This window comes from Nicrophorus vespilloides, unplaced genomic scaffold (assembly GCF_001412225.1).
Source record: "Nicrophorus vespilloides isolate i.1.1-1 unplaced genomic scaffold, Nicve_v1.0, whole genome shotgun sequence".
Classification (NCBI taxonomy): Eukaryota; Metazoa; Arthropoda; class Insecta; order Coleoptera; family Silphidae; genus Nicrophorus; species Nicrophorus vespilloides.
In genome coordinates this window covers 114,556-140,750 of record NW_017099961.1, presented here as the reverse complement: position 1 = coordinate 140,750, position 26,195 = coordinate 114,556, and the positions used below count along the sequence as shown (strand labels likewise).

Sequence of the window (26,195 nt, the reverse complement as noted above, 5' to 3'; positions counted from 1 at the left end):
ATGCATTTCATCAAAGCCCGAATAACTCTTGCACACACTATCAAATAGAAGCTTCAAAGCAAGAAATCCTTGGATTCATAGGTGGATCAAAGGGTGTTAACAAAAAAAAAATATATAAATGGATATCATTGTAGAGTCTCGTAAAGTACTTAATACAATTATGCGTTTTGTGTAGTGAACAAAATGCAAATTGGATGAAGACATTCGAAGTCCGATAAACACAATCAAGTTTAATAAGATTCAATTTTTATTCGAACCCGTATATATTGTTTTTTTGTTTGAAAGTTTCTGGGATAAGGAGATCAAGAACAACAACAAAAAAAAATAAAAATACAAAGGGGGGTGAAGATCGCGTTCTTTTTCCGGAATTTTTACTGCCCCTCGTAAAATCTTGATCAGTGAGTGAGCTGCTGCTTGCAGAGGCTTCGGGGGTGGGCGCCTCCCTCGATGAGGTGTCATAAATTTAATAAATGACCCGTGAACAGCGTTGCGTTCATGTTTAACAACGTCGGATGCTTGTTTTCTTTTTCATCCCCCCGGAGCGATGCTGTGTGTTTTTTTTTCCTTTCCCTCCTTCTACTTCTTCTTCGTGCTGTCGAGTTTCCCTCATCACCGGCTCCACGGTTTACTGCCGCCCCCAGTTTTCGGAATTGCCCGAAACCGTGAAGGAGATGTGAAAGGAGGTTTTGGCGCGAAATGGTGCCGTGAAACGGTAACACTTAACGTTCCGTTTGCGGAATAAAAACGAACAAAACAAATCTACTTATTTTGATTGCGACTTGAAGACGAACCGAGCGGATTGCATCGCTCCTTTTATTTCTTAATTCTATCCGACGATACAATTTTACACGGTACAGACAATTAACCCGATTCCAATTCAATTTGTTCTTATTAGCTTTTTCAGCGTTGTTCTAAACACGTTCTACATTGTTTTCATCTCATTTACTCATTTATTTTTCATTATAAAAATTGGGATGTAATCTTTCAATCGCGAATTCATTGATCGCATAGAAATGTTATGCAATTATATAAATACATAGCAAATCCATGAATTAATATAATTATTTGTATATACACTACGTGAAGAAAAATAAGTAATGAAATAAATAATACTGATTTTTCTTAGGTCATTTCTCAATTGATTGAATAAACTATATAAAATTAATTATGTTATACATTTAATATTAAGACCTTTTATTTTTTTTTTATGAACTAACGACTGTAAATGAAATTACGAAATTATTTCTTCAGGCATATATTGAACAATAATTAGAATATAGCCAATCTTATTAGTTTAGTTTAAACTATAATTTAGGATTTTTTTTTATATATGCATTTCCGTAATTTAAAAATTAAATTTATTCAATTATTTCCGCCTGTTTCTTTGCTTTCTCTCATTAGTTTAAATCATGATCTTTAATTACATTTCCGTGCAATTTTCTAATTGTTTCTTAATGTTAATTTTGAGATGATACATTCCTATGACTTTAGTCCTATTGTAAGTAGTTACACATTTCGGAACAGAATCAACAGAAACCTAAGGTTTTTTTTTTGTATTTTTATAGTTAAAATCAAATAAACCTAAATAATTTTCTTTATTATTACAGATATATTATAAGGAATATCTTATGTGAAATATTTTTGATGTATTTTATAATTATTTCTCTAGATTTCTAAAATTATATAAATATTCTCTATAAATTAATCTTGTTAACTCTTATAGATTATTTTCAAAGATTTTTTAAATAAGTTTGACAATTTCTTACTTAATGATTTAATTAGTTTTTGATAATTATTGAATTATTTTTGTTTGTTACAGACTTTTTCGGATGGGAGTGTGAGGAAGAGACAGCGGTGTCCGATATAGCAGTAGACGGGGCCAAATGATGAAGGGGAGCAGCATGAAGAGGACAGCCTTGTGCTTAATGCTCTTGCTGGTAAGTCTACTTTCTCATCTTGTCCCGAGACTAGGGGGGACGACACTTAATAAAGCGAGTTGTCGTTAATTTTACACGTGTTTTGCTGTCGGTCGCATTGTTTACGGGTAAGTTTCGGGGTTTCGGTTCAGGGTGGAATGGATTGGTATGGGGGAATAGAGAATGGCAGAACCTAATGCCTGGCGTGCTGCTGTTGTTGCCGCCGTCTCTATGGTATGCGCGGGGGATGAGGGTGTAGGCGACGGGAGGTGGATCTTTAAATGGTGCATTTTCACCGAATCCACCGCTGACGTCGGGGGAAGGGTGGTTGGATGAATAAGGCACCCAAGGGCCAAAGTTCGGCTGACGGCCGGGGAATGCTAAAGACATTGTTTGTTACAATTTTAGTGCTCCATTTACTTGACCACACCGAAGCACTGTGCCCTAAACTATCAACCCACAACTGCAACTCACCCGAAACGCTGTCCGAGTTCAATTTTATTACGTCCCGAACAAAACTTCCCCGACAAGCCCAGATTATTTGATCAACCCCTATCATCCTTCCAAACTATATTCTAATTGGATCCGGCATAACTATTCACATGTACCATACAGTTTTTGTGCAAAAAGAAAACTTGTTCGATACATGCCCTCACTCATCCATTTAGTATTGTGATTTAAATTATTATTACTTATTACTTCGAAATGCTATTTAATCTACCTAACCTGAATTTTAAATACTATTCCCACGAAACAAAATATAATTTAGTATTTCGAGATTTTTTTTGAAAGATCTTCACAACGTACATGTTTTGAAAGACTTGATGATTCCCAACAGATTTAACATATCTGTTTTCCACAGGGACCAAAGTGGATACAAAAGGAATCGACTTACAAAAAATATATATGCAAGAAGAGAACCAACAAAACATTCATACATTTAAGATGCGAATTAAAATTGCATGAATGTAAACTTCTAAAAATTCAATGAATTCGTAATGCGATCACGTGTAAATATTAAGTAAATTTATGTTTTCGTTAAAAATATTATACATAGTATCTAAGGAATACATAACAAAAGATGAGTTTCCTTACACTCATTTTTTGTTTGTAAAGAAAGTTATTATAGATTACTGTTTAAATTAATAATTTAAATTATATTGTAAACCTTAAAATATAAAACTTTTATCAATGGTGTAGTATTATTTAGAGATTTTTTTTCATATTGTTACATAAATCTCTTAAAGATGTTTAGGATATAAAATTGTGATTCATGAACAACCATGAAATTTCAAAACTGTTTCTTTCTGATAAATTTATCGTTTTATTTTATTATTATAGCTAAAACCTCTATGGAAAAGTAATACCGAATAAGTAATAAAGAAAATAATAAACTTGTTGATTAATTTAAAAAAAAAACAAATAAATATTGTTTGACTGTAGTAATTGAAATATTGATCGAATCTTTTCTGTGTTTTTTTGAGAAATTTTAGAGTATTAAGTAATGTAGATATGTAAAGACTTTGTATGTCTAATTATTTAACAGATTTGATGTGGTAATAAAAGAGAAATACAATGTAAAGATGCGCCCTTTGAGGAACTATTAGTTATAAGGTCGGAAAATTATGTAAGTTCAAGTCTCGCGAGAAGACGAGGCGGAACGATATGATTATTTTACTCGCAATCCGCCGTATAAGTTTATGTCAGCTAAGTAGGGAATAAGCTCACTTTACGGCTTTTCCAATATATGCGCGCTCTCAATTTTGATGAAAGCTTTATGGAAAGTAAAAGGATCAGCGGGTTTATTGTTCGTGTAGAAAAGTTTGGGTAAATGGCTCCTTGCTATTTTGTAGTCTGCCCCATGAGAGACGTCTCTCTCTCACACTCTCAATTTCTTCTTTTTTTTTATCATCCGCTTTTCGACATTTATTGCAGTGTATATAAAGAGTATTCGTTTAGTAGTGGAGTAAAAGTGATGTCGGAAGATTTTAGAGCCGTGCCCCGTCTGGTCGTAGGCCGCCTCTCTAAGAGACAGATGGCCTCTAATTAATACGGGATGGGCCCGTAAGCCCAGAAGATCCCAGTACCTACCTCCGAGCAACAAGGCTTGAACACTAACCTCGACATGGAAGACCCGCGAAGACGTCGCGATAAATATGCATAAGAAGCCAAATATTCTTCATTCTACTTCAGCCTAATTCGCTCTATTTGTTCAAGTGCTACAACCATTAATTTCAACGCTTTTATGACCACAGGACTATAAATTTTACTTAAAATATTACACATTGTTTCTAGAGATAATAGAACATTTAAAATGTTCCATTTTTATATACGGATTTAAATAATATTATACAACTTTGGATATAATTCCACTACAAAATAAATAGTAAATAGTTCAATAATTAAAACATATTTTCACATTCACATAAATAATTCCATAATTGTTAATGAAAGGATTAAATATGATAATTTAGTAATACCTCTGGATGATTAATTCATAAATCTTTCATATTATTTACCAGAGGTGGCCAGACTTTTTGCACCAAAAGCCTACATGAAAATATTGGGAGTTTTTTTGGTATAAAAATGTATATTATTTATTAGTTGAGCCACAATAAAAGTCTTGAATAACGGCCATCCTAAGTTTGGTCACTCCTGTTATATACTTTACAGTACTGTAATCTAACTGAGCCGCAATAAAACTCTTCAAGAGCCGCATGCGGCTCGCCATCCTCAGTTTGGTTACTCCTGTTATATTTTACATTACTGTAATCTAACTGATTTCATTTTTATTTATTTAAAATCATTTTTTATTATTATTTTATTAATTTATTTTTAAACATGTGGAACGAACATTTTAAAATAAATTATATTTTATAACGTTGCGTGAAATGTAATGTTGCACTTATTCTATAAATGTCGCTGCAAGAAATACTTATACGCATGTTGGAGGCATTTGCAATTCGTCAAAACCATGTGCATCTCGTTCTCATCTTCCATATTTATTTTCAACTGTTTCCACAATTTATTATTAGACTTCGAGTTTCACTTAAAAAATAATAGTAAAAAAAAGTACAATTTTCTCTTTATGTAATTTAATAACAATTTAATAAATGTAATTTGCTTGAATTTTGCTTTTAAAACTTTCTTATCGGTATCGGTTCATACAATTTAATTTTATTAATCAAAAGGTCATAAAGACCTATGATGGTATTGAAAATATATTTTTTGTACAATAAAAATCATTTTTATAGTCTAAGAAACTTGAAATACAATATTTCCTTACTTCATTAAAAACAATAGAATTTTCATAGATTTTTTTAACATCAAACAAAGATTTAATATTATCTTTCAGATAACAAAAATTTATAATTTTCTTTCTGCTGTTTTTCATATGAAAGTATCAATTGCAACAGATTGTGTAAATCAAAACTATCGTATAAATATTTTTATTTTAGTTTTTGTTAAGATTGAGAGGATTAATGAATTTAATTTAAATACGCTGATTAGTCGCATCAATCAGTGATGAGGCGGGCGACGATGAAACAAGAAAAAGTAGGGCACACGCATAGCCTGCGGGGGCAAATTAAATTTTTAAAAAAGTTGGGGGCGGTTGAGGCGACGGCGGCGTCGTTTCGTTTTATCCCTCCACTCCACCGATGTCGCCAACTGGCGCTCCTCTGTCCTGACGGGCTGCAACGTCCGGGCGATTAATCATCCGTCTTAATTAATTAAATTTGTCAGTGATGATAAAATAAATCACGGCCGGAAGAGTTCCGCGGTGTCGGGAGGCCCTGGAGAGCCTTAATAGTTTCGAGCCCTTGGTGTTTGTCGAGCCAGATTGGCGCAAAGTCGTCCAGGAAGGAACACCGATCCCCAACCCCCAGCCCTAAGCTCGGTGTATCCATTAAAAATGAAAGCCGGAAACCGAAGCCCCCTGCAACCCCTTTTCTGTTCTAATTAACTCCATTCCTTAAAGTTGATAATAGTCTACAAAATGAAAATCCTACTTTAAAATTAATTTGTTAATAAACGAATCTATTAAAACAATTAAATCCTTGAATTTGTTTACTTGTATCTATTATATTTCCAAATATTTTAAAGTGTAATTTGTATAAAATTACGTTATAATTGATGTTTTGCCATAAAAAATAGTTGTGATTTTTTTTCTAATAATATAATGAAAAATTATTAGTATCTTATTATTAAATATAATTCCAAAAATAAAGTTAATAAATCAGTTTTGTAATTTATTAATTTAATTTATGCATTTCTTTCACAATTATAATCATAGTACGATTTTATATGACAAATATTCCATGAAATATAATTTACAGTTGAATATGAATTACGTATAACAAAGAAATAGTTGATTAATAATCTTCAAGTATTTCGTCAAGTACAAACAAGAATATATATTATATCAACGATATTTGCAACGAAATTTGAATTAGGGAATGTAAAGAAACAGTCGATTTAATTGTCAAATAACTTGTTAAGTATGAATTTTTATAATATAAATAAGTAATGTACTGTATTTGGAAATGTAGAGAAATAATCGATTTAATATCAAGTAACTTGTCAAGTATTAAGCATGGAATTGTATAATATAAATGAGTAGATTTACAACGGAATTTCGATTGGGCAAAGTAAGGAAATAGTTTTATTTAGTTTTATCAAGTAACTTGTCAAGTATCTAGCTTGTATTTGCTTGATATAAATGAGTACCATAATGAAGTTTATCAACGCAATTTCAATTGGGAAAAGTAAAGAAATAGTAAATCGACTATTTCTTTACTTTTCAAGTAACTTATCAAGTATGGATTTGTATAATATAAATGAGTACCATACTGTAGATTTACAACTGATTTTGAATTGGGCAAAGTAAAGAAATGGTCAAGTAATTTATCAAGTATCAAGCATGGATTTGTATAATATAAATGAATAAGGTTACAACGAAATTTGAATTTGTAAATGTAAAGAAATATTCGATTTAATATCAAGTCAAGTATCAAGTATGGATTTGCATATAATAAATGAATTTGAATTAGGCAAAGTCCTTTTAATTATCAAGTAACTTGTCAAGCATCGAGCATGTGTTTGTGTAATATAGATGATTTGGACAAGGAAAATAAACAGTAATTGGTCAAGTTGTATAATTATCATACAATATGCTGTATATGTAGAATGGAATAGAATAAGACGAATACAGAAATGCATTATTTCAGAAATTAAAGATATTATATATATAAAAACTAGGGCGACTAATAGCCGAATGGTTAAGTTAACCTACAAATTAATATCAAAATCATCATAATGGTAACTATCCACCAGGAAAGATTATCCATTTAATGTCAACCGCGATCTTAAATTTACTCAATGTTCAAAGTCAAAAAGAGAGTTTAGTCGATAGCCAAAATAAACGTTGAACACATGTAATTATACTAGATTGACCATTGGTTTAGACGTTGTACTTTTTATAAAATTAAACGTTTTTGTAAAAGATTTTTATCAGCTTGAATAATGACAATGAATAGTTTTGTTAAAGCAATTTGTGATAAATTCGGAGAATAATTTGATTTAAAAAAAAAAAATGTAATAAAAATAAGAATGAGAAAATATGAAAGGAACGGCTATAAATTATAAACTCATCAGTGAAAACGTTCCTTGGTGTCCTTGGCATGAGGGTTTGTTTGATAAAAAAAAAAACTGGTTGTTTATCGCTGCGAATATCTCATGCCATTATTCGTCCGAGACATGACTATAAAGATATTTAATGATGTCGATTGACCCACAAAGTGGAAACGGGGCAAGAAGGACCCTCCCAAAAACCGCGGAGGAGTAAAGACCCGAAGCAGCAAAAAGAACAAACAAAAAAAAATAACAAAGAGAAAAAGTGGTATGACATAGAGGAGAAATATATAAATAGCGTGTAAGCATAAGTGGCGTTCTCTGTTCGGGGGAGTTGAATGTTATAGTGGGGGGAAGGGATGGCTTTGAGAGTCCCACCAAATGTATCTTTCGCGCGCGCGGGGGGTTTGCTTGCGTAATAAATTAAGGAACAGTTAGGGCGGCCAAGTCTTCTTCTTCTTGATGTGTATTCGCCGTTCCAGCATCCACTGCGACCATCCCCCTTTTTCGCATCAGAAATGGGATGGAGGAGAGCTGCGACACGCTGGCGTCACGACGTCTGGGTACGCGCCGCGACGCCCGTTCGCAGGACCTTTCTCTCTCTCCAGAATGTATCCTCATTGCTGGAGAAGGACGGACGGAATTTACGCGCACGGACCTCTAATTATTTAACGTCGCACCAGACACTCGACCAGGTGTTTATTAAATTTTAGGTCCTGGCCGCCCCCTTCTCACACCCCCCATCTAATTAAGTCCGCCGTAAATAATGCCAAGACCCGCACGAACAAAAAAAATAAACTAGGGTAGTCGAGGTCGCAGCACCAAAGAAAAACTAATAAAAATTAATAAACCGCATTTTAAATTCTAATTAACTTTGTTTTATGTTGAAAGCCACAAAAGGTACACAAACACATATTTTACCCTAATCCCGGCGAGAATGAACTAATTCGCCGCAGCAGCTAAACACAAGATCCCTAAGGGAATTTCCATCCTTGTAAAGGCCAGAAAGGAAGTGAAAACTACCCGAAGTAAGATCCATTACATAGGATAATTAGTCATAAACAAATCATGTCTCTATATCCAATTTCATCATTAACAATAATAAAATTAACGCATATCATTCTTTATTTTATATCAGTTTCCACCAAAAACTCATTACAATTGATCATTGTATAACACAATACTTATACTTATATAACGAAGCTTTCAAGTTTCTAGAAGGTAAATTACGTTTCAGCAGGCTGTAAAAAATTCTTAAAAATTGTCTTTTTTATAACGAGAAATCGTAATAAATATCTAATAACGAAATTTGCACGAATTTATAGAAACTAACATCCACGTAATGCAGGAACTAATTGTAATCACAAATTTTTTCTCTTCTTGGTATTACATTACACCAATCCAAACAAAAAATGTGAATTTTCCTTTTTGCTGAAACCAGAAAAGAAAAGACAAATGAAATCACCGAAAAAAAGCAAAAAAAAAATATATATAAAGGCAGTATAATTGCGATGTCTTTTTTCAAAGCTGAGTCTTAATTGCAAGTTCTTTAATATTATTTAAATATTCATACGCAATTTTCTTTGTCTTTCTTTCAATTCCTTGATTTATTCATAAAGCTAATAATTTTCTTTAACATTTTCGTATCTCGAGAAGTTGAACTATTCTTTTAATTATGCAATAATTAATCTTCTTTTATCTATTATTTATATTTAAAAAAATATAATGTAGCACATGAAGTTTGCAACTCTGATCACAACTTTTTGAATGAATAGAATTTTAATAACTGTTCATAAAGTTTATATTTTTAACGATGAGAATAATATCAAAATTTTCTTATATGTGTCACTTTTTGGAGATAATTGAAACACCTAAGGTTATTTTAATTTAAAATTCACTGAATTTTACTATATAAGAATTTAATAACATAATTTGATACAATTAATTTAATGTACTGGAATAATTTGTAAATGAGTATTGATAAAGATTATTTATGTCAATGAAATCTGCAAAGATAATTAAAGTGATTGAGTGCATTTAATGGCGGTGTGGTTAAAGTGAAAACTTTTTGGCCCAATAAAGCGGACGTCGTAATTCGTCTAATAAATGTTTATGGGCTGAGAGTGTGAGGAAGAGAAGTTCCCGGCGCTTCCACCATTTGTGTTTGAAGAGAAGTCGGATTCTTCTTAACGAAAATTATTGCGGAAACGCTGGGATGAGGGTTGGTTATTTGTGATGGGGACGATATGAATATAAAATATTTTTATTGCGGCGCGTTTCGTCGTAACCGCGCTCTCGTAACATATCGTAAAAGTGATTTGATGCAAACGCCGCGACGCTTTATTAGTCAACCGGATGTGACGTCCTAATAAGAGCGGCTCGGTTTTCTCTTAATTACCCCGATGTGCATCCAACGAGAGAAGAAGAATTCCTCGAGTGGAATAGTTTAATAATGCCATTCCGGGTAATCTTCTGACGCATTGCCTTTGCTGCCTGCATTCGAGCCAGATGGAATGGATAAGATAGGTGTAGTATCCGCCACCTCTAGCTATGTACATCGATTACACAAATGAAGTTATTGCATAAAGCAGGTCATAATCGATCCGCGAAGTGATACTACTCGCAGGCGCTACACCCTATTAATAGACCAGTTAAGAATTGGAGCCAGACACCAGCCACTACCAATAAAATCCAAAGAAGCACAGCGAATAAAAGGAGACGGACTGAATGAAAAAAAAAAAAGCAAAGTGAAAACGAGAAAGAAAACACCAGAAAACCACCAAGAACTTTTCTTAATGGGATAAGAGCCGCCAAAAAATAATTATAACCGAAACTGGGCAATAAAAGAACTTTTACAATAAGTTTCGACGCCGCCAGAGCTTATTTTCAAATTGTTATTAGCTCACAAAAGTGCATTATCAAACTACCCTATTATGCACGAATTTAATTAACAATTCATTATTATTACTCGCATATACGAATACTTTCTATTGCTATTACATTCATGTTTAATTTAAATTAATTAATAAGTACAGTAGAACCTGTTTTTGTGAGGATCTTTTTTATGCGATTTTATTTTTGTGCGGTATATTAAATCCAACCAATTCCAACGGCGTTGACACCATTGTAATGTTTTCTATCAGTGTGCATATGTACAGCCTGCTCAAACGATTTTGAACCAATTCATAACAAGAAGATGCGCGTTTTGTATTAACACGAGTATCAGTGAATTATGTATGTGCATTTTGAAAATTTCTCCATATGTACAATAAAATATTGAATGTTTTTAACATGTTTCCATTTGTAATTTAATTATTTATTTTGTTTTGATGCACTTTCTCATGTATTTCGTAAATCTTTGACGTATTTTGTAAGTGCGATTTTTTTTATGCGGTCTCTAGAATATTTTTTTGTGCGATTTATTTTATGCGGTCCCTATCTACCGCACAAAAAAGGTTTTACTGTATTCATTTAAAAACTGTTGTGATTTGTGAATTATTGAAATTGAAACATGTTAGAAAATAAATTAATTTTTAATCAGAAATTTAATATAGGAAACTCATATATAAATCCATTTATTAATGAAATTATCGTTACATTTTTTAATGAAATTCTTAAAACCAACTTCTCACAGTGAGAAGCACAAGTGTTGAAGCAGGAAGATTATTTTCTTCTTCAGAGTCAATAAGTCTTAAATTTCTTACAAATCTAAATAATAAGAAACTACATACGATTTGTGTGCATATTTCAATTCTTATAAAGAAATGGATCTGAATATAGAAATATACGGTTTTTCCTTAAAATCTTTACCGGTAAAATTAAATTTCGGTAACATTAACAAAACAACTCTTTTGTTTATAAAAAAAAATATAGAATTTTTTCAGAAATTTTTTGGTGAGGAAATATTCTAGATAAAGTTGTTTGTCCCAAATATTATTAAGAAGAATAAACATAATTTGTTTTAGATTAAAGCAATTTTGGATAATTTAATTGTATCGAAAACTTGTTTAAAATTGAAATAAAAGCAGTAGAATAGAAAATTACATTAGAAATTATAACACAAGGCAATAATTAATTATCCAGTTATAACATGTATTGAAAAAAAAATCTGAAAGATAATTGGCAAAGACAACAGCACACTAATTAATTCTGATAATTATATTTTACTCTGATATAAAACAGATATTAAATATGCAGGAAATTAATGAAAGGGAAATACGAACGTCGATTTACAAATATACAATTAATTACATTATTTATTATAATGAGCAATTTGCATAATACTGAATGATTTCGAATAATAAATCATTATAGAGAGAATATTTATTTGCATTAATTATATGCGTAAAGTCTATTGACCGAAATTTTTCAACCCTAAAATTTTATAAATAATAACGAGTCTTTAATTAAATAAATTTAATATAATTTATGATAAATATATTTAATCGAGCGGAAACAAAGTCCTTTGTTGCAGTTAATTATATTTTTTATTTAGTTATGATTTTATAAATACGTTTTTTTTTTTAACTTTTCTTTGATAGAAAAAAAAAAATATTTTTGTTGCGAAAAAAATTCGTATGATTGCAAAAAAATATAATACAAATTTATTATGTGCATTCAAAATGTATTTACCATAATTATTTTTGTTTGCTGAAAATTTGTATAAATGAATATTTAATTACATAGAATAATGAATAATAATTTAGTATTATTATGTAATGCAAAAATGTGAGGTTTAATCAGTTTAATATTATCATGGCAATTGAAAAATGATCTTTAATTAGGCCATCATCTGGTTAAACGCAGGCTTTGTTCATATTGGGTACATTGTTAATGCTCGTGGTAAATCAGGATCAATTGTGGTTGGCCGTGATGTGATCATTCGCGTATTATGCTGCAAAACCGATCAAAGACTCGACGGAATTTCAACATGCATGTAATTTCAACACATACGTTCAACCTGAATTCGTGCACGTCAATCATTCGTAGATCATACTTGAACGCGACAATTTTTCACATCTCATTATTATTCTCATACTATTATCAAATAGTCCGGATTTACTATAGTCCGATTTAAAAATTACAAAATAAACTTAAATTTTACCCCAATACCTCGATCTGTCCTTCAATGCTCCACATTAGTTTCACACGTTTCCTCCCTTCAATCATCTATACTTAACCTTCAGAACTCATATCCTCAACCATAAATACATCCAAATCAAAACTCCTGGTTCTCTATCGGTGGCAATCGAAATACCGACAATCAAAATCCCGATTGTATCAAAATCCTGACAACCATAATCCCGACTATATCAAAATCCCGTCAACCACAATCCCTACTATCAAAATCCCGAAATGATTATATGCTATGATAAAGAACCTATAAATCCTTCTTAATCCAAAACTCAACCTCATCCCAGACCTTCCGTAGTTCCGAAATATCCATCCAAAGTAAAACATCTATAAATCTATTTACCATCCAATCCTTGAATATGGTTTCTTCTTTCCCAATACCAGAATTCCGTTCTGTATCCTCACCAAAATAACCCACTTCACAACCACCAAATGATCACTTTTACGCTAAAACTGAAATTGTACCTTTCCTCCGCAGATTCCTATCGCTTTCTATTACATTTATTTCCAATACTTATTTACTTTCTTAATTCTGAATCCTTTGTATCCAAATATTCAACTTAGATTTAAGTGTCTCTCATGTTTCCTATTCCATTTCATTATATCCTTATTATTTATATCAATGGCTGCTTTTTTTCGTATTAAACTTATTTAGTTTTGTTACATTGTTATTTTTATGTATTTTCATTTTTACTATTATATTGGTCAGATTTTTTCTTTTCATTTGGTTTACTATTATTATTATAATAAATTCTAATTTTTGGTACAAAAATTATTGTTATTCCATTCAGCTTCTTTTTGTGTAATTTTGATGACCTCGATTAGTTCAGTTTCAAACAGTCCGGGATAATGGCGGTACACGCACTGTGAGAAGTATTGCTGTATTATTATGATTATATATACATACATAATTTAAATGTATAAGAAAATTTTAACAAACTATTACATAAAATTTTTTGTTACACGTAATTCATTGAATTAATATAATAGATGATAATTATATTACTTTTCTATGTTGTAAATAAGCAATAGGAAAAATACACGAATGTGCAAAGCGAAGGTTTTGCGGTATACGAAAAGATCCGTGAGAGTTGTCATTAAAGTTGTTGAAAAGACGTTTATCCTTGCGGGCGAAGGAGACGAAGAAGTCTTCGGAGGAAAAGCGGATTTTCAGTTTTCCCAGCAGCGGAAAACTCTCGGCACGGCTCAAAATCGCATTTGAATACGTTTTACGACCTGCCGAAGACAAACCGCAAACAAACAAACTCACCACATTCCTTCTTTAAAATTCGTCTCGCTGTTTTTGGTTGAAGAAACAGGGCAGAGCAAATATGATCGAACCGGATTTAGACAATCAACTTTTCCTTGTTTATCACCTACGAAACATGTTGATAATATACTTTGCATAATATATTCTGCTTGTGTTCTTCCAGTTCAGTGAGTAGGCATAATTTATTTATTTATTTTCGTTTGCTTTGACAATTATAGTTTATGCGTTTTGGTACTATATGCGATATTCATTTTATCATGCTGCCAATTTTACAGCTGCACACAGATCTGGACAATTTGTTCTTGCATCCACTTATTACGATTTATTTGCACAGTGGGAATTCGCATAAATCACACGATACCAAAAACCAATTCCGTTCGAACTGATACACGTTTATAAATATGTTAATACAGTAATAAAACAAAAGAAATACGGTAGTAAAATAGACTTTTTCAAAAGTTTCTGATTTTTTTTTCTTAATTTTTGGTACTGTGATACATTACAATTTTATATAAAAAAAAGTATGAAAACTTGAAGCTAGATTTGATATTTAGGCTTTCTCAATGTTATTTGAAATGCAATTGAAAATAATTGTTTCAAACCTAAATGAAAAAAATATTATTTCATTTCTTATTATAAATTTGAAGATTGTGTTAAGGAAGATTGCTGTTGTGATGTATGCACGTGTTGATTTTACGAAACAGGATGAGAAATAGAAGCCGGAATTGGAAGTGATTTCAATGCTGGAGAAGGCGGAATAAAAGATCAAGAGAGAAGCAATTACGCCTACAACTGACGAAAGCGGAAAGACCGGCAACAAGAGGTCACTCATATGGTCGCATATGATGGATGTTCTTACGTTTCGTCACACTTATGCTAACAAGTCACGTTAAAATGGAAATATTTAACATTTAAACTTTTTTTTCAAAATCTTTGTTGATTATTTTTTCATTATTTTATAAATTTGATGTGTTTTATTGTTTGGTAATTGAAGGAGATAAAAAAATCTGAGTCATCGGAATCAATGGCATATCTTGTTCTGCTGAAGCTGCGTCTCTGGGATTTATCTTTCCATGAAGTGTGCACACTTGAAACAGAAAACAATGGAAGTCTGCCGACATTGGGTGGGGGAGTGGCGCACGTCGATATTTTAATTGAAATTAATTTCGTCGAGGACGAAGGGATGGTACAACAGGGTATGAAGAAATGCTTGTGAAGTAATTTCGATTTCCGGTTAAATTAATCCAAGCACAGATATTCGAAAGTTGCGGAACGCGAAACTATTCCCGCCTCCGCTTAAATGATTTCGATAAATTAGTAATTACGTTGAAATATTGCGCGCAACACGCGAAATTCCATAAATGAGATGCAAATCCTTACAGGCGGAAGGAACGAACTGTGTCTGTACAACCGGTACAACGGATAAGACACTGTAATCCCGCATCGGGCAGAACAGGATAAATGGAAAATCCTCCGCTTTCGCAGGATACCAAGAGAAAAGTAATAAAACTACAATTAGGACGATAACCCAAATCATCCTGAACGTGTGTTTTGTATAACATTATTCAGTATGTTTTAAAAGCAATTTGATTGACGCTTTTGCCCACTCCAAATAAATACAATTAATCAACCCTCGGACATTCACTGAATTCGCAATCAATTCCATATTGTAATTGCACAACAGAATTGTATTCGTTTAAATAGATAAAAGAAAATTGACAGCAAATTACATATATAAAATCATCCACTCGTCTCTTCCATAAAATTTATGTAATTAAAAACGAACGTATACATTTCAAATTTACTACTATTTTGTTTTTGAAGCAAAGTTAATTAGGACAAAAATCCACGATACTGAATGTATATGACAAATTATTTCTATGCATCTTTGATGTAAAGTAGTTTTCTCCTTAAAATTCCGAAAAAATGTATTTAAATAATATTTCTTTATAAACTGATATTACAAAGTACATTTAGTTAACACCATTAAATATATTTGAATATATTGAAACATTATGATGATGAATAATTACACACTAAATTTTTATATCAATTTGTACAGAAGAAGTATTTTAAGTAAGAAATGACGTTTAGAACAATCATAAAATTTATTTACTAAAAAATTTTGAATGACACATACTCAAATAACACGCTAAACCATCTTATAACACGATTTATTTATAGTATAGTATCTCCTTTAACAGTTAAAGGATGCGTTAAAGGATTGGATTTAACAGTAGTTTGCATACAAATTTATTTCTATATACACTCTAGTTCCATAGGTTTCTCAAGTTTAGTTTGGGTTGTATTGTAAATCAAAGAAAACAGCCGTTATTTTCCATTATAATTATCTGATTTTCTGACATTCATTTCAGATGTCGTAGCTAAGAGAAATAATGGTCAATATTTCTATCGCTCAATTTTCTATTTCTGTCTTTTAAAATATTTTATCATGTACAGCAATGTACCGTATATTGTTAATTTTCTTTATTTTGCCATGATGTTAATATTTTTCCATTCATAAATAGTAAATTCAGAGCGTTTTTAAGTTTCGAATTGACCGCGTTATATCGAATTAGCGTTAGTCGAGGAAACACTAAACTTTTAATAATTATTTTTGTCGTTAAGCAAAATCTTAAAAACATATTGTATATTGGATTTGATGTAATAAATTGAATTCATTCATTCAAATCTAATGGACCAATCATAACACTGAATTTCCAAAACGAAGATTTTGATTGGTTGATTTTCATTATTCATGTAATATATTCAATTCATTGGATAATGCGTACAAAAACGATGGACCAATCGTAACACTGAATTTCCAAAACGAAGATTTTGATTGGTTGACTTTAATTATTCATGTAATAAATTCAATTCATTGGATAATGTGTACAAACATAATAGACCAATCATAACACTGAATTTCCAAAAGGAAGATTTACATTGGTTGATTTTCATTATTCATGTAATAAATTCAATTCATTGAATAAGTGTACAAAAATAATGGACCAATCATAACACTGAATTTCCAAAACGAAGATTTTGATTGATTTTTTTTAAAAAAAATGTTTCGTTGATTTTAAATATTCATGTAATAAATTGAATTGATGGATAATGTGTACAAAGATAATGGACCAATCATAACACTGAATTTCCAAAAGGAAGTTTTTTATTGGTTGACTTTAATTATTCATTTAATAAATTGAATTCATTGGATAATGTGTACAAAGATAACGGACCAATCATAACACTGAATTTCCAAAAGGAAGATTTTGATTGGTTGACTTTAATTATTCATGTAATAAATCGAATTCGTTGGATAATGAGTACAAACATAATGGACCAATCATAACACTGAATTTCCAAAAGAAAGATTTTGATTGGTTGAATTTCATTATTCATGTAATAAATTGAATTCATTGGATAATGTTTACAAAACTAATGGACCAATCATAACACTAAATTTCCAAAAGGAACATTTTGATTGGTTGATTTTCATTTACAATGTAATAAATTCAATTCATTGGATAATGTCTACAAAGATAATGGACCAATCATGAATTTCCAAAACGAATTTGTTGGTAGCTGGTTTTAAAAAAAAATGTTTCGCTATTAATAACCAGAAGTTCCGAAGTGCTCGTTATTCCATTGCAATTAAAACTACGCTAATTAACTGTTTGCATAATGCACGTCGAACAAATAAACTCGGTTAGCTAGCATTACACACTTTTATTTCCATTTGCTTCTTGTACTCGTTTCGATTGCAACGATGCAAAGCTTTGAGCAGGAATAATATCCGAAATTGACGGTGGACCCATTACCGTGGACAACAAACGATTTCCTGCAATCCATCCCAGGTTTTCTCATCCGCCTTGTATCCAGTTCCTTCTCATTTTTTTCTTATTCTGTACTCTCGGTTAGTTCGCGGACGGTCGAAATCCTTTTTGAAATTTATTAAGCTGCTGGTTGTTATTGTTCGGAGGATTTTATTGCTCCGCTCTGAAGGGATTCACATCTTTTCATGATGAGCGAGCGGTTGGTCGGTCGGTTCTTCCCTTCATTCTTTATCGCCTTTGTTTTTGGCTCATCCTTCGTTCAAGAGAATTCCGGTGTACGCTACTAGCTAGTTAATGGACTGATCTCGTGTCGAAATTTCATTCAAACTTCATTAATTAATCCGCTACACACGATTTCTTCATAAACCATCCAAATAAATCCCACGCAGATTCACTTTCTTCACAGCCGTTCATTTATATATATACTTTTTATTACTTTACTTCATCACCGTTTTTACTTTATAACACAGATTTACACTCATTCAAAGTGTTAAACTTGAAAATAATGAATACGCGCTTCTGCATATCAGTTATTTCAAGAAGTATTCAACAGCTATAACAGAAAAATCAATATAATACTTGTTTTAATAGGAACACACTTATACAATACAAAACCATTAATAATTAATTACATTTTTTTGCTGAAGATTCTATACAATTGAAATATGTTTTATAATTTTAGATTAATTTCTTTAAGTTAAATTAAGTTGCATATTGATTTTGTTACATTAGCGTGAATCGTCGCTATAAATTCGATTTTCAGGATATTTATACTGAAGATTAATCCTCTCTGTTTCTATGCAAATTTCTGCAATATTTGCAAGCTTAAGAATTGATTTATGCTTTTAATTTGGAATTATGTGATTATATAAAACGTATCCGTCTTTCTTTTTTAATTGAACTGAAATGGTAGGAATAAAAATAGAAATCCGTAATTGGATTAATCTCTAAAATAATTATTTGAAAAGTGGAGTTTGCTGTAAAGGGTTGGGTTAAAAGAAACGTACGAACATGAAAGGACGCAGTGAAGTATCATTCTCGTGCACCCGGTTTTCAGTTAGACAAATTGTATCAGAGTTGGCTTCTTTCCGGGCCGCCGCCTCATTTTGGGTTGTGGAAGTTCGTTAAACCTCCCCAGTCCATTGTTATGAAGATGTTACTATTATTTGTAGTTCTTTCGGTGGGTTGGATGTTCCCCCGCAGCGTTAGGATCGCCATAAAACCGACTACCGGTCCATAAATTCACCAGTATAGACCAACGTATCTCCTCCGTTTCTGGCGCAACGAGGGAAAATATACGGCTGGACAATTACGGAATGCTCCGAGAGAGAAAAAATAGAAGAAAGACAACGAAGCTCGGGCAAACAGAAACACATAAGTGTCTCATGTAAAGTATTGTGTAAGGTATAATTTGCATTTCGCCCACGCCTCTCCACCTCTTTCTCCCATTTGCCGTGTCCCTTCTTACATGGGAATAAATTTCCGCGCCGTGGCGTGCGTTACGTTACGTTACGTGTAATATATTAATGCGGGGCGCGCGCGTTGCGTAATGCATATTCGATTTACGGAAGGTCTAATGGATTTATATTTCGTGGAGGGATAATTTCCCGTTTCGGAGAGCGGTTTCAACTGTGCAGATTGCAGATTGACCCCGGAAACGCATCTGGAGATGTTCATTTCCGGTAGACGTCGAACGCCCTTTAAATCATCTGCCGAATCCCATCGTGTATCGTTGTTACCACTTCTTGCAAATTCCACGTTTTTTCACTTAACTACCAATTATGAAAAGAAATAACATTGCTACATTCTTACAATCAATTCCCGATAATCAATTTATTAATTAATAATAGTCTGAATAATATATAATTCTAGCTGTTTATTATGGCGCTTGTGAATGAGAGCCAACGCTGTGCATTTCAGGTCTACGTTATTGGTGTTGTTATCTAAGTAATTACCGCGGTAAACTAAATGATGCAGTATAGAATACATGCAGTTCTCTCGCTCTCTGCTTACATAACCACAGGGTGCTGAATTCCCTGAGCAACCGAAAATAATCATTATATCACTCCACGTTTACACCGATGCTTTTAAATGCAATGATCTGCACTGCTGTTACTAAAGTTACTTAAATGTGGAATTAATATTGTATTATTTTACTTTACGTTTAGAAGTTGAAATGTTTCATATAGTATGAGTAATTACAACTGATTTTCTTAAGAGGTTTCATTATTAGCTCATCCATCTGGAATTTATTCAAACTTGTAGTTTGATTAAGATTTTATTACGCTTACAAAATATCATCAATTATTATTCTAACTTGAGTCCATTGATCATCCAAATAGTATCGCTTGTTACTTAACTCTTATTTATATAATATTGTATATTTTATTTAATATCTTGCAAGTTATGAAAAAATCAACTATTATATATTTCACATCAATTTGTAGCGATATTTTTGTGTTTTTTCCTGCTAGATATACTAAATCCGTTAATTGTAACTGATATTCAAGATTATTAATCTATGACCAATGTTTTGTTGTATCCAACCATTAGAAGTACATATCGATAGGAACAATGTCCTTATTGCAATACCTTTTTTGTAAAGGGTATCCGAAAATTAACGCAAGATTTGAAGTAAATAGAAAACACAGTTTTTAGTCTCCAAATTGTGATTTTGTAATTGTGATACAAGCTGTATTTTCTATTTAATTCAAACATTAATTTTGGGACACCCTTCATATGAATTAATACAAGTTATAGAGTGCACAAATGGGTCGCTGTCCTCGATGAGATTTGTCCTCTTGTATAATGATAAAGAATCGCATTCCCGTGGGAATGTCTTTTAAGTTAGTTTCAGTAAGAATCTTAATTGATGAGTATTAGTCTCAAATACAATATTAATGAAGTAACAACCACATATTATTAATTATAAAGGTAAAGGAGGAAGTTAAGACTAAAGTTATATTAAACGAAATGGATTTTATCAAACAACGGAAGATTCCACAATCCAGAATTTCATCCCTGGTGTACAACAGTATGTTTTCAATATTTTAATAAATGTTTTAGTGTGTGTATTTTTTGTAAGTTTTCAAATTATTCATGTTATCTTTTTAGAGAGATGGAAGAGTTATGAATATGTAAAATCGACGGAACGGAGAGAACGTTTTGAGGGAAGACATTTTTCTTGGGAATTTGTTCATCTTGAATGCGCCTCGTTGTTCTGTGAATAATTCAAGAAGTGAGGTGAAGATGTACGTGTTGGCAAGCGTGTGTTCAAGAGTGTGTACGCGTGTCGGTAAAAGAGGTGAAAACGAGCGGATCGTTTGTGTAACATCCGAGGGACAAAAAAAAATATAAATGGAGATAGAAAGATGGAAGAGATGGAGAGGAGAGAAGATAGAAGTAAATCATTAAATAAAACATTCATCCGGGATGAAGGCGGATGAGGACGAGGATGACGATCGCCAAGCAGAGATTCGTCCTTCCTTCTGATGGCAGACGAGGCTTGGAACGCGGCCAGACTAATCTCCTCCAAACACAGTGAGCGTCGTTAATAAACCGGAGATATAAACATGAATAAAAATACACCGAGGGGAAAAATGGTGTAGAACGAGAATGGATGAAATTTACAGAATGAACTACTAGCAGGAACATGAATAATACATTCGCCCTGATATATATTTTCCGGCCGACCTCGCGAAACTCTCCGTCGCCGCCGCTACTGCCGCCGCCGCCGCCAGAGAAACAGAAAAACCGCCTGAATATTTATTATAATTGCTTTAGCTGTTCAACTTTTAACAACAAAATCCACCCAACTTTGTTTGTACGTCCTTCTCCTTATTCATCCCTCGAACACTCTTTATTTTATTTTATTTTTTCTTACTTCTCGCCCCAGAAATCCTTTCCCTCCTTCTTTAATGCAATAATTTATTACATGCCATACACCCATTAATTAATTTATTTTGTAATCCGGCTGCAATTAGTTCGGGCATCATCCAGAACCCATGCAGTCATTAATAAAAGTCTTATAGATTTTTACTGAAAACGTAACGAGCATAAGAAGACGAATAATGAACGGGCTCTCTTCTCCTAAAGAAAAGAACGAACAGTGGAAGAGTGTAAGTAAGCAACGGCGCTTACTAATTAATCTTCCATTATCTTTTTTAAATTCATTATACGAATTTATTAATGAAAATCAATTAAAATTATCTTTTTTTTTTAACTTGAACCACACAACTTTTTATTTCTTCATGCAATATAATTGTTTTTTTATATCATTTATTTACAAAATAAAAACCAAATACGAAAAAAAAATGTTAATACAATAGACTTAAATAATTCCTTATAAATTAGTGTTAGTTTAACCTTTAACTACTAGCGCCTGTGTAAATGTTCTTTCTTGCTCTGCAGTGTTGTTGTAATAGCAGACGATGCTTATACCTCTACTCACGCTTATATAGAGAGTAATGACGACAATTCTAATTCTGAAATTATTATATTCATGTATTGCAAATAGTTATGAATCTAATAAAAAAGCATTAGTTAATACGAAAAAGTTTTTTCTTTGCATGTAATCTATACTGCACTCCGTCTTGCATACATGTGCGCGAGTAAAACATAGAAATTTCAGTGCGCGAGTTGTTAAAGGTTAAAGCAAAATTGTAATACACAACTTACTTTACAAATTCTCTCATTCATAAAAATATTACTATATAGTCACTATTTTCAACTAAAATATCTAATCACTATTATTTTTTTCTTAATAAAGAAATATATTTGCAGTTGTAGATAATTTTATCACTTTATTTAACCAAATTTTGTATTCTTAAAATTATATTTTTTTACTGATTCTATTCATCAATTCTATATAAAACATTAGATTACAAAATGTTCGGCTTTGCTATTGATAATTAAAGTAGATTGGCGTTTTTAACTTTAAAAAATATTTATTTTGATTAAATAATTAAAATGCCAATTTTCCCAATTAAAGTTCGTTATTTTGTTTGATTTTATATGTGTGGGTTTCGTTAAAACTCTCACGAATTATGATGTAATTGTTTGAACGTCATTAACAGGAAGCTTCAACATGAACTATTTAAAATGTTCACAATTGCAATCGGTGTTCGGAAAGACACTCAAATCGATTCCAATGCATTCATTTCGTGCAGAAGTAGGTCAGTTCGTTGAAGTAATGTTGATCCAATTTACAAAACGTCTCACATTTCGTGATAAACAGAGAAACTGTTCCCTTTGAATTGTTGCTGAAACATCGTAGTAGTTATTGTTGCCGTTATTTAGGTTGATTGAAGCTGTGCGTATCGTTTTCTTAGGTCTCCGTCTTTAGACTCGCGGTTTCCGAGAAGGAAATTTAATTTTCTCATCTGTACTCTACTTTATCGTTGCGACGCCTCCGATAACTTCGCATTAATGCGATCCCTGGAAAAACAAAGCAACGGACACATCCATCAATTTTGAGAAGCCGTTCAATTACCGTTTAATTTGGAAACTTTTCAGATTTTGTAATGGGAAAAGATACTTCTTTTTTTTGTGGATATTCTCTCGAAGTGATTCGGTTATGGTAATTAATTTGAACGTAAAATGGGTCGTCGAGTCTCTTGTTTATTGAGTGGTGTGTGTGTATAAGGCCGACGTCGTTTTAATTGTGCTCGGAAAATGTATTCAGAGACGACCGGTGAAGACGCCCACGGCTATCCATGATGGATATGCGGTTCCGACAATCTTCGGCCCGCCATCAATTACAAGATGTAGATGGCATCCAGATTAGATAGAGTGCAATTCCGCGCGTGGTACTAATTAGGACTAGCAGATAAGGACACCTTACTTTACGACCACCACACCAGTAGCTCCACGCTTCAGATAACACCGAAATGTTTATCTCTGAGAAAAAGATACAATTACACTTTACTTTTTTTCTCTATTTTTAGTCACATTCTTCCGGTTAACGCTTAATCCTACAGATAACCTAACTACAGACCCACTAATTGATTTGCGCGCCGGCCAATTCAAATTTCTCTAATTAATAAACACGCACGTACTCCAAGACGACCACTCAACTTCATTTTAATCGACCACTTATCTCTCAAGGTTCACATCTATTAAGAAATACAATAATTATTATGCTTCACAACACCTACGGATTCCTTAATTCAATCCAACTTAAATCAATTAAATTATCTATACACATATTACATTTTAACAAAACCAATATGGAATTAGAAATAGCTGCAATCATAAATCACAAGAATTACCAATTATATAAAAAGTTATTTTCATTTTGTAAAAGCTCTTTAAATAAAAGCTTTTTAAATCACGTAATTTTCGGATTAAAATACGAATAATGTGAAGTACAATATCATTTACTAAATTACTGTTTAATGTTTTATTAAATATAAAAAAAATACGTAAGCAGTCGTTGTTTTTGTAGTACGAATATAAACTTTAATAGCAACAGAAAATCGTGTTCGTTTTGAGTTTTATCGTCAAACCAGAAATTCGTGTGTTTGTTTTTAAGCGCCGCATGAAATATAATTTATTTATATAAATAATATTGCATGAGATTCGCCTATTCTGCTGCACCTTGACTAGTAAAACAAATAGCGTTTTTATCGTAGTTGAAAATTCTAAAGTAATTTTTTACGACACGAAAAATTTCCGTTCAAAACATCATTCATAAATCAAATGAATTTAAATATGATTTTATTAAATGAAATGTTAAAATTATGCAATGCATTTAGTAAATAACGATATTAATTTCTAAACAACGAAATTATGAATTTAATATTTTTAATGAATTATTCCTGAATCAACTAAATGGTTATTTGCATGGAATTAAAATAAATTTGTAAAACTGTAAATCGAATTAAAGGAACGAAAGTTACAATGAAAAAAAAAAAGGAAGATGGGAAAAATATGTATTTATATAAATCATAATAACGGGAGTAAAGTTTTTAAAAGTGGTTGGTTTTATGGGGAAACTTTCGACGGTCCGAGGGGGTTTAAGAATATTAAAATTTATATAGGATCATATCGGATTTCTATTATTAAAGTTCATTTTAAGACAAGCCATAAAAATGTGCTATAAAAAAGTGTGTAATAGAGACATCGCATGTTGTAACTTCATTATTAATAATGATTGTTTTTTTTTTTAATTAAAGATAATTCTAGAAGATTTGTTGCATGTATATTTTTGGTGAAGTAGCATCAAATAATTAGTTTTATTTATAGGCAATAATACGGTATGAGAACATACCTCGTATGACAGTGTACAGTGGAACCTCGCTTAACGAGCAAAATTAATTGTAAGAAAAGTGACTCGTTTAACGAGCGACGATGAGAAGAGAAATCCCGGATTGTGCGCCTGCTACATCATTTTTAAAACTTGCGTACACATATTATGTGTTTTTTTGAAATGTTTCACTAATACGAGTAAGAATCCGGACATTTTGGAACGAATTAAACTCATTAACCACAGTATTCGAATTGAACTGATTCTTTCAAGTATTTTCAATCTTTTAATATAAAAATTTGAAACAATTGCTGATAGATCTTAGAAATTAGTCTGAAGTATATTTGAGTACCAATAAATCGTGTTAAATAACTGTTGATTAAATTCACGTAATGGTCGTAAATGTGGCATTTTCTCACATATTTGATTTTGTAGAAAGGTATCATTATTTTGACGTTGATAATTGGTATGCTAGAAATGGTTATTTTAGGCAGAGATTAATCTCGCGATAATCGATTGGCGATTACTGCAATTATTAAAATTATGCTTGATAACTGAAGAGTGGGCGAATGATGAACGGTTTTCTGGATATCCAGAAAATGCATTTTCACACATGGTCACGATACACGACGATGAATAATGCATTGCACCTATAGAAATTATAATCTAATTGGTCGAATTGGCGTGGGCGTCATCAATAATTCAGATATTATGCAATAATAACACCGATCATTACTGATATTTATTTAACATCATAACGAAACAAATTGCTTTTATTTAAACTTAATAAGATTATCTCCTTCTGATATTATTAAAGATAATGTATTATAAAAAAGAACTTGAAATAAATTAGCAATATGGGGTTGGGGAAGTGCAGAAATGTTCGGTGAAGGAGAGGAGATGCAAAGGAAGAACGAGTCAAAATTGAAATGTCACTAGCGTTTCGTGTGAATTAAATCCGGTTTGCATGTAAATGCGAGGCGCCGCAGAATTGGATTCTCGCTCCCGATTTATGCGCTCTCGCTCTGCCGATATTTTATTTATTTATTTATTTATTCCGATAGAATAAAAAATTAAAGAGAGAAGAAGTAGAAAAGCTTCCGAAGAGGCGGCGGTTTTGGTGTTTTATTTTTTTTTATTTGTTTGAGGTTCGGGGGCGG

General features: G+C 32.0%; 1 protein-coding gene across 6 annotated transcripts in view; it reads left to right on the top strand.

Annotated features, from left to right (window-relative positions):
• LOC108566332 (ADAMTS-like protein 1) overlaps window positions 1–26,195 on the top strand; it is a 147,983-nt gene that overhangs the window by 91,799 nt on the left and 29,989 nt on the right. For all 6 annotated transcript variants that reach the window (XM_017926146.1, XM_017926148.1, XM_017926145.1 and 3 more), the window contains one exon: window positions 1,820–1,937. In XM_017926146.1, coding sequence (XP_017781635.1) covers window positions 1,884–1,937 — 54 coding nt within the window. In that variant the 5' untranslated portion in view covers window positions 1,820–1,883. The remainder of the gene's footprint in view (window positions 1–1,819; window positions 1,938–26,195) is intronic.